This window comes from Esox lucius, chromosome 17, assembly GCF_011004845.1.
Source record: "Esox lucius isolate fEsoLuc1 chromosome 17, fEsoLuc1.pri, whole genome shotgun sequence".
NCBI classification, from domain to species: Eukaryota; Metazoa; Chordata; class Actinopteri; order Esociformes; family Esocidae; genus Esox; species Esox lucius.
This window is the reverse complement of record NC_047585.1, coordinates 22,450,814-22,460,737: the sequence shown is the minus strand read 5'-3', so window position 1 is coordinate 22,460,737 and position 9,924 is coordinate 22,450,814. Positions and strand designations below refer to the sequence as shown.

The 9,924-nt window shown below is 37.7% G+C and overlaps 1 protein-coding gene across 1 annotated transcript; it reads left to right on the top strand.

Annotated features, from left to right (window-relative positions):
* Positions 1-4,344: 4,344 nt before the first annotated feature.
* On the top strand, positions 4,345-8,106 carry LOC105017278 (claudin-10). Its single transcript, XM_010881736.3, has 5 exons — positions 4,345-4,684; positions 6,640-6,801; positions 6,887-6,968; positions 7,065-7,166; positions 7,293-8,106. Exons 1-5 carry the CDS (start codon positions 4,462-4,464, stop codon positions 7,447-7,449), a joined length of 726 nt encoding a protein of 241 aa, XP_010880038.1. The 5' UTR covers positions 4,345-4,461; the 3' UTR covers positions 7,450-8,106.
* The last annotated feature ends 1,818 nt before the right edge of the window (positions 8,107-9,924 follow it).

Genomic DNA, 9,924 nt, shown 5'->3' with positions numbered 1-9,924 from the left:
CCTTCCCTTATTAGAGATTGCATTTATAAAATACAACCTTTACATTTAATACAAGAGAAATACATTGTTTCAGGTGATAATAAAGTGTTTATTTCGTTTTTTCTTGTTTCTGTAACTTTCTAGCTAGTCAAGCTAACCTAAAAACAGCTAGCTAGGTTAAAGGCTACTGTAGCTATTGACTTCCACCAAATAATCATCAACAGAACTACACATCATTACCATCCCAATAAACAAAAATTAGAGACAATACATGAACAGGCAATTTATATTATTTCATTAAAATAGTAGTCCACTAAAATTGTCTACAATTTGCAATCCTATAATGCAATTGTCAAATTCCACTAAAGCATAGCCAAAATGATCATACACATATACAGTGCTGCTTGAAAGTATGTGAACCCCTTGTGAAATATATATATTTTTATCACAATGAAGTCTTTATTTGATCAGAATCAGACTTTTTTTTATCTTACATCACAGGTTTATCATTACCAATTCCAGATTTTGTTTTTGAAGAAATCATCCATGTAGTACAAAACTAAATTAAAAAGGAATTAGTGCAGGTGCAAAAATAAGTGAACCTCAAAAATTGCACTGGTTACATAAAAAAGCCAACTGGATCCCGTGGGTAACTAATTGGGTATCAACTGAACCAATCAAAGCAGACCTCCCTTGCTGCATCTTAGGTAACTGTGCATGATTCGACAATTAGAAAAACACAAAATTGGAACGGCATCCATGGCTAGGAAGAAACCTCTTCTGTCCAAAAATAACTAAACTGCCTGTTTTTACTTTAACCGAGATAACCTGGACAAACCTGAAGGGTTCTAGAAGTCCATTCTCTGGACAGATCAGTAAAGAAATTACCTTTTTGGTCATAATCAAAAGCGCTATGCTTGGCAAAAACCCAACACTACCTACCACCACAAGAACTTTATCCCAACGGTCAATCATTGGTGGTGGGAATGTCAAGAGCTAGGGCAGATTTTCCATCCTGGTCTACTGCACATCATTAAGGGAACTATGAATTCTGAGTTATACCAGGAGATTATAAACAGAAATTCAGGCCATCAATGAGATAAAGTTGAGCTGAAAATGTCTCCCATAAAGGCCAGATATGATGGAGTCCTGCGGATATGATTGCCCTTCTGTCCCCCACATCTGCAGAAAAAAACAAGCTATTTTAGAGTTGTAGGTCACCTCCATAGGGTTGTAGGTCACCTCCCTGACCATGGCCCTTCTTGCTGTTAGGCTGAACGACCAGCTCTAGGAACAGTCTTGGTGGTTCCAAACTTACACCTCTAATGATGGAGCCCACAGTGCTCCTTGGAACTAACTGCTTTAGCATTGTTATATAACCTTCACCAGATAAATACCTTTACACAGTTCTCTGAGGTCTACAGAGAGTTCCTTGGACTTCATGACTGAGGCTGAATCTCAAATCGCATACTACATACAACAAGTACTGTACGTACTTTGCAGGTGAAGTATGTACTGATTAGTAAATAGTAAGTTAGTATGCCAGTATTGGGACCAAATGGGACATACTACCTGGTCATAAGATTGCGTAACAACATTAGATCATTTTGTCACTAATTAACCGGCATTAACATCAAGCCAAGCTTGAATATTTAGCTAAACAGCATTAAGCATTGACTAATGATTTTTAATGAAAATGAAAACTTAACTTCCACTACAAGTATCATCCATGTACTGCATGGCTTTTGCCACTGGCCGTTTTAATAGCTTACAAGCCAGTAATACTAGTATTTTTCTACTTGGAATATTCATATTGCCAAAGCTAACCTAGCCTGAACAAAGGTAGCTGGCTACAGCTAGCTAGACATCATTTACATCTGAACTGGATGTGCCGGTAACACTTTATTTGAAGGGGTGTGCATAAGAGTGACATGACACTGTCACTGTCATAACCATGATATGACACATGAAGGAATTATTATGAACGTTTATGAATGTTGTCATTAGGTGTCATTCGGTCAATTATGTCATTTTTTATGCAAGGTTCACATTGTTTGATGTTTGTTATGACAACTTGACATTAACTGAGACAACATAACCTGTGAATGTCTTTGTTATGAGAACTTGATATTAAACATGACAACATTAGATTAGATTCAACTTTACTGTCATTGAACAAGTACAGTACAACGAAATGCAGTTAACGTCTATCCAGAAGTACAAATAGAAGAGGGCAGAAAATGTACAACTATATGTATGTTACAAGTGGAATGTATAGATGTGCAATGAAGGCAAATGCAGTACAGATGGCATTTCTAAATGTGCAATGAAGGCAAAATATAGGAGGGCAGAAAATGTTGAAGTATTAAGTGTAATGTATGTTACAAGAGGGATAAATAGTTGTGCAGGTACAAATTGCAATTCTAATTGGCATTCTGAATGTGCTATCGAGGCAAATTGAAGGAGTAAGGTAGCATGTGCAACTGAAATGCAGGGATAGCAGCAATGAGGTTCCCGAGGTAGACATGTATATGCAACAGTAGAAAATGCAAGTACAGTGGCAGTTCTAAATGTGCAAAGAAGGCAAATTGAAAGTGCAAGGTAGCATGTGCAACTGAAATACAGGAATAGCAGCAATGAGGTTTCAGAGGTAGACACGTACCTGTAAAAACTGAAAACTTCCTTATCAGACTTTGCAAGGCAGTGTCAGAGTCCAATAGTACAAAGGGTGGGTATGGTTAGTGATGGGTCACAGAGTTCAGCAGGGTTACAGTAGATTGAAAGAAACTGTTCCTGAGCCTGCTGGTGTGGGAACGAAGAGACCTGTACCAACTGGCTGGTGGAAGGAGGGCAAACAGTTGGTGGCATGGATGTTAAGGGTCCCTGGTGACGCCGCGTGCCCAGTGCAGACACTGCTTGCGCTGGTGGTATATGATGGCTGGGAGCTGGGCACCAGTGATGTGCAGGGGGGTTTTCATCACCTGTTGCAGGGCCTTCCGGTCGCTACAGAGCAACCGCCAAGCCATACTTTGGCGCAGTCAGTCAGAAACATAACCTGTTTAGCTTTATGTGTTAGCATTAAATTTGGAGTGTCATTTTAAATTGGCAAACATTTTGGATCCAGGATTTAGATGGGAAACTAACTTAGCTAGCAGTAATGAGAATTTGTTGCAGCAACTTATGAAGAGTGACATGCATTTGTCAGGTCCATGATGCAAGATGACAAGCTAATCCCACATTTCTCCTGTTTTCAGAGCATTTACCTGTTGTATTTCAAATTTTGTCTAGCAGATGATAACTTTGCTAGGCATGCCTTGAACATGATACTATGACTGAAAAGTCACAACTAGGCTAGGCTAACAAGCTAGCTTATATTTATGCTATGCTACAGTAGCAGCGTATTGTAACTCAGCTAACTGATATTTTCATTACAAAAAATCTTTACAATTTTTTTGGGGAAAACCTCCAATCCTGCAGCAAATTAGAAAGTCCACTTCAGTGACAATTTTATTGGAATGAAGGATTGTTAGATTTTTCTTTTAATTGGGAAATTGTCTGGCATGTTTTTTTAAGGTTTATTCACACAGGTTCCCTTTTTTAAATATATTCCTGATTAGTGAATCTGAAAGGATTTACTCTTCTTAAGCAATTCCATTAACATAAAAAAAACAGACATTTGTCATGCTGTCAGGTCCTGGCTATTAGGTTGCCCCTAGCCATCTCTGCACTGGACAGGACCTGGCAGGACCTGGCCTCTAGGCATCTCTGCGCAGTTACTTTTAGGCAGCTGTACATCATTGCCTCTGATTGGGGACCCTATATTAGTTGAGTTTGTCCACACCCCTGTGTGGATCATTGTTTATGCCTCCTGTGTGGATCATTGTTTATGCCTCCTGTGTGTTTGTACCTCGCCTTTGTCTTTGTTGTTTACGCAAGCCAACATTAAAAAGGTAATGTCTTGCTACCACTCTGCGCCTGTGTCCTGCCACTTCGACCGTGACACATACCTGCATGCACAAATGAAAAACGTATCAACCAGTGCCTACAATTTAAAAGATGTGCATACCTAGGCAAGCACAAAATATATTTCGGACTCCTTGCAATCCCCCCAAAAAATTAAAAACCCAGAACAGGTAACATTCTCGCTGTTCTTTTCAGAATGTTTATGTTCATGGACTTAACCCCACAACCAATGTAAAACCAAAAATAAACGTTCCCACATCTTTCAAGAAACCAAATCTGCTACTATAGTAGGGTAGACTCCATTAGTCATTTGTTATTAATGAGGTCTAAATCCCTCCCTGCTGAACATGAAATAGTTCAGAACATATTAACCATCGATGCCATTTAAACTGGGCACTACTCCAGAGCACATGGCATTGTCTTCAACAACCTTCATTGGCCAGTGGAAATCAGTCAAATCTTCTGTTACCTCTGAAGTTATCACCAGCGTCTGTAGTAAGCGCTGATATACCGTGTATAATGAGTAACATGGTGACAGAAATTGTGGCCTTTATTATGAGCATGTCTGGCTGGGTCCTCATATCTTCAACTATACTCACGGAGGACTGGAGGTGGGATGGCTCTCTTGATGACTCAATCCTTGAATCAGCTTTCTTCTGGTCCAACCTGTGGAAAACATGTGTCACTGATTCAACAGGAGTCACCAACTGCAAGGAATTTCCTTCAATGCTGGCACTGGATGGTTTGCTCAAAGTTATTACTTGTTTTAAGATTGGGAAAGAGTGTTAATAGTAGTTGGGCAAAATTAAGAGGGCCTACTGGCTGTTTAACTGTAAGCCTCGTATATAAGCAAATTTTTGTAATTATAGATAGATATATAGACATACACATGTTTTAGATCCACTTGATCAAGCAATTACAGTACGTCTCAATGCATTCAATATGCCTAGACTAGTTGTAAAGATGTTTTTGAAAATGTAATTGTTTTCACAGATTTTAATGAAAGTTCTTATAGTCTATCAACGTTGGTCTCAGATGAGGGTTAGTAAGTCCACTACTTCACTGTAACTATGGGACAGTTCAGTAAACATATTTTCAGTACTTGGAAAGAAGAATGCTCAAATCTTGCCAGTTATAATGAAGTTGAATAGTGAAAACTGCAATTTATTCATATCATATTTCAACTAAGAGAAATGTAATTAACAATCCAAAAGTCAAAGAAAAATATTGGAGTAAAGTTAGTTTTGTAATGGATATTCAAGAGGATATTTGTTTTTTCATCAAACATTTTGTAAAACCTTGAAAATTCAATAGCTCCTAAAATGTGTGCCATTACTATGAATACTGTATATTCTGAATAGTGGGAAGATGGACTACAATCCACAGCCCTTAGTTTTTTAAATGCACATTTACAATTTTGAAAAACTACAAGTTGTTGATCGTAGTCCATCCTTCCCTTATAGGAGCTAATACATACATTTTTTTACATATTTTGAAATGCAATTTTTTTAAATCACTTTGCCTCAGCAAATATGTCATCAGCTTAGCTACTCATTATTTGTAAATCCGATGACATGCTTTGTTCATGTTTCATCCTCCACCCACAGTTGAACGGGTACAATGCATTGCTGACATTTTCGGACTCAACAACAGGTCAAATAGCTAGCTAGCTACCGCTAAGCAAGACAATGGGTGGTTGTTACCGTCTCAGTTTGTAAAGGTTTGCGTCAGTTATATTGCTTCCTACAAAGACAAAGCTAAAGGTTTGTCAGATACCCAAGTACAGTAGATACCAAAACAGCATGGCAATGGTATTCCTATCCTCAACAATGAATTCATAACCATGTGAGAGATGGGGATTTAGCAGCTGTGAAGTTGCAAATAGTTTGGATGCGTTCAAATGAATGAACTAGCCATTTTTCTTTTTGTGAGAGTTCAGCCTTTCACAAAAGTTTGAGCTCTGGGATAATCAATGAGCATCCAAATGTAACTTTAAGAGGGTTGTTTAAGTGGATATTTGTCAACTCCCATTCTTACTAAAGCATCGAAAGGTTTTTCTGATTTTTTTTTACTTTTTATTTTTTTACCACACCCATACATTTCAGTGAGTTTACAGGGAGATTTTTGGTTTCGGTAATGTCTCCTTTTAAATACATCTCAAGTATGTTTGAAAGAAAGTACATATGATGGTTTAAATAAAATTGTATTTAATTGTATTAATACATGGGTGTGGGTAGGAACAATGGAAGTGTTCTCCCCGAGACAACTTATTATATCAGAGATGTCAATGTTTAGCCTAACTTCTTTGGAGTTGAAAGCTGTTAATTTCATAACTGGAGCTTGAGGCTGTTTTCCCCCCAAGGTTGGCTAGTTTCTGGAGTTAACCACCAAGCTAATATTTGCCTGAAAATGACATCTCAAAGGCAGCTCCTAAGTATAAACTATGAGCAACTTATCATCCCTCTTAACTTAGAAACAAGTACTGGCACAGATTAGCAAATAATGGTCTTGTGATCTTGTATGGTGTGTGATTTTGTAACGAAAAGTGAAGGGCATTGGGGAAAATGGCTGGGGGACATAATTCTTAGAATCATTGACTGAGAACAACAGGCCAAAATAAAATCAAGATGAATTGCCTGCAAGTGTGTACCAGATGTCTGAATTGCTTACAAGTGTGATCTTTGTTCGGTCTTCTAGGCTATATTCAGGCCTGCAGGGGTCTGATAATCGCAGCAGTGTGTCTGGGCTTCTTTGGTGCTGTCTTTGCCCTGGTTGGAATGAAGTGTACTAAGATTGGGGGATCAGACCAAAACAAAGCCAGGATAGCTTGCTTCGCGGGGGTCAATTTCATATTATGCGGTAACGACTGTGTCACAACTACTGATGTACAATATTGGCATAGTTTGCCAAGTATTTAGCGTTAAACATAGTTTTTTGTCTGCAGGTGTCAGCTCTTTGTCTGCATGCTCCGTGTATGCACACAGGATAACATCAGAGTTTTTTGACCCCATGTTTGTTGCTCAGAAGTGAGTAACCCATTTGACATATAGGACCATACAGTAAGTGCATGTCAGTCTGGATGAGGTCATGTTGCTGTTAATGAACCAGTGTCCTTGTTCCAGGTATGAACTGGGAGCTGCCTTGTTTGTTGGTTGGACAGGATCGATCCTGTGTATTCTGGGAGGGGTGATATTCTGCTTCTCCATAGTAGATATATTTACTAGGTGAGTCATGTGGGATGTATATGCTTAGTAATATGATGGGTTTACATTATTGCGTCTCCCTTTTCTCTTTCTACTCGTCGCTCTTTCTTTCCCTCTCACTGTGTTCTTTCTCTTTCACCTTCACAGCTCTAGTCATCCAGGCTATATCTACAGAGCACATGCCTCTGCATCCCATGTCCCTTCTCAGTCTAGAGGACATAGACAGCCCCTGAGCCAGCGGCCTTCACAAGAGTACAGCAGGTCTTCCAGAATACAGCATTTTGATAAGAATGCTTATGTATAATGGGTGATATGACAAATGCACATTGCTACCAGGACCAGGGGTGCAAGACATGCTGAAAATTATGAACAGTTATTGTGCCACATTTTTTTTTAGACATTGATAAAAGCATTGGAACTACTTAACTCAGGGCAGATTGATAGTGGTTTGGAAAGCAAAGAAATTAGGTTAAGACGATGCCTTCTCCATAGACCGAACCTAGTTTTGAGCGAACATCACTTTAACTCACATTGTTTTCATTTGAGACATGGTCAAAAGTAAACATACTTTTAGGTAATTTCTTTGGTATTAAGAAAGATTCTGTTAAGGTCTTTTGTCATGTAAATAAAATAGAAATTACCTATTTGTAGAAATCCTCAAAACTCTACTGCTCAACTGTTTGCCACTATACAAATGTGATTATAGATGCATAGAATGTTTTATTACTAAGGAGATTTTCTTTGATCAAAGAATGATAAACTGGTTATTTAAGCTGATCAGTATCCACACATTTATGATAGCACACATAAAATGAATAAAATAAAACCTATTCTTACATTGTACAATGCCCTCAAGAATTACTGGTCCCCTTGGCAAAGATCAGATAAAAGGTTTAGGATCAAATTAAATTAGTATTCATCAGCTTGATGAATAAGAATTATTGAAAAATTATTATTGAAAAATATGAGAAATCTAAAATTTGAGAAATTGTTTTTAGAAAATGTAATAAAGAAATGAAGATTTTTCTCAAAAGCATGGGTCACGATTATTGGCATCTCTAAGAATTTCCTTAGATAACTTAAATTGTATCTTCCCATTGATATACACAGTGTCCAGCAGAAGTATGGAATTGAGATCAGGACTGGATGTGCAACTACAGGATATTTTGCAGACTGAAGCATGTTGTCTTGCAGTATTTTCTTGTATTCTGTTTAAACCATTATTCCTCCACATTAAACAAAATGCTTCTCATCTGACCAGAAGACCTTTTTCCACGTTGTGGCTGGGTCACTTTCATGCTTTCAGATTCTATAGTACTTTTCACTTAAAGGCTTGTTTCTTGCTTGCCTCTGATACAGGCCCGTTTTATACAATGTTTTATGCAAGGACCTTTTTATGCATAGGCCAAAACTTTGCATATAACATTTTTTTTTTAGATGAAACAACTGAGGTTGTAAATGAAGTGCTGACTTTCAGCTTTAATTCAAGGGGTTGAACAAAAATATTGTATGACACGTTTAGGAATTGGAACCATTTTCATACAAAGTCCCGTTATTTCAGTGGCTCAAATGTAATTGGCCAATTATCACAATCATAAATAAAATATTTGTTTTTTAATACTTTGTCAAGAATCCTTTGCAGATAATGACTGCTTGAAGTCTGGAACGCATGGACATCACCAAACGTTGGGTTTGATCCTTTGTGATGCTTTGCCAGGCCTTTACTGCAGCTGTCTTCAGTTGTTTGTTTGTGGGTCTTCAGCAAGTTAAATGCATGCTTGATCGGATTGATATCAGGTGATTGACTCAGCCATTGCAGAATGTTCGACATCTTTGCCCTAAAAAACTCCTGGGTTGCTTTCACAGTATGTTTTGGGTCATTGTCCATCTGTAAAGTGAAGTGCCGTTCAATCAACTTTGTTGAATTTGGCTGAATCTGAGCAGACAATATATCCCTATATACTGCAGATTTCACCCGGCTACGTCGGTCATCTGTCAAAACATCAATAAACACTAGTGACCCGAAGGAAAAGCCCACACCTGTCCATGAAACAGCTTTTGAGTCAATTGTCCATTTACTTTATGTCCCTTGAAAAAGAGGGGGCTACATATTAAAGATCTGTAATTCCTAAACACTTCCTTCAATTTGGATATGAATACCCTTGAATTAAAGCTGAGAGACTGCACTTTAAGCCCATATTCATTATTTAACTGTAACTTGAACATATTTTGATGAACAGCCAAAATAACCAAACTTGTGTCAGTGTCCAATCATTTCCAGACCTAACTCTAGGTCCTTCAAAGTACTGTGAGTTGCTCTGGAAAAGTGACTAAAGAGTGACTAAAATGTAAATGTGAAGTGATTGTTGTCCTCTCTGTGGCTTCCCTCACAATCTTTGTAGTTAGAGAATTTAACTTTTGAGATAGCATTTTCATGTCTGATATTTTGGTGCCTATAAGACAATTTAAATGTCTTTTTATCATTAATTATCATTAACTTTTTAACATTATATTTCATATTTCCATTTTTGATTGTGTTTTTTGGGTGTTGTTATACAGGGCTCTGCTGTAAATTATACCTACAGGTGCATCCCAAAAAATCTGAATATTGTGGAAAGGTTTAGCTGATTAGAGCTCTTCTCAGTTTAACGTTTCTGTATTATACATTTTTTATTCAAATATTGGATTTTTGATTTCCATGAGCTGTAAACCGTAATCATCAAGATTGAAAGATAAAGGGTTTGAAATGTTTCATTTTATGTGTAACGAATCTAGACTA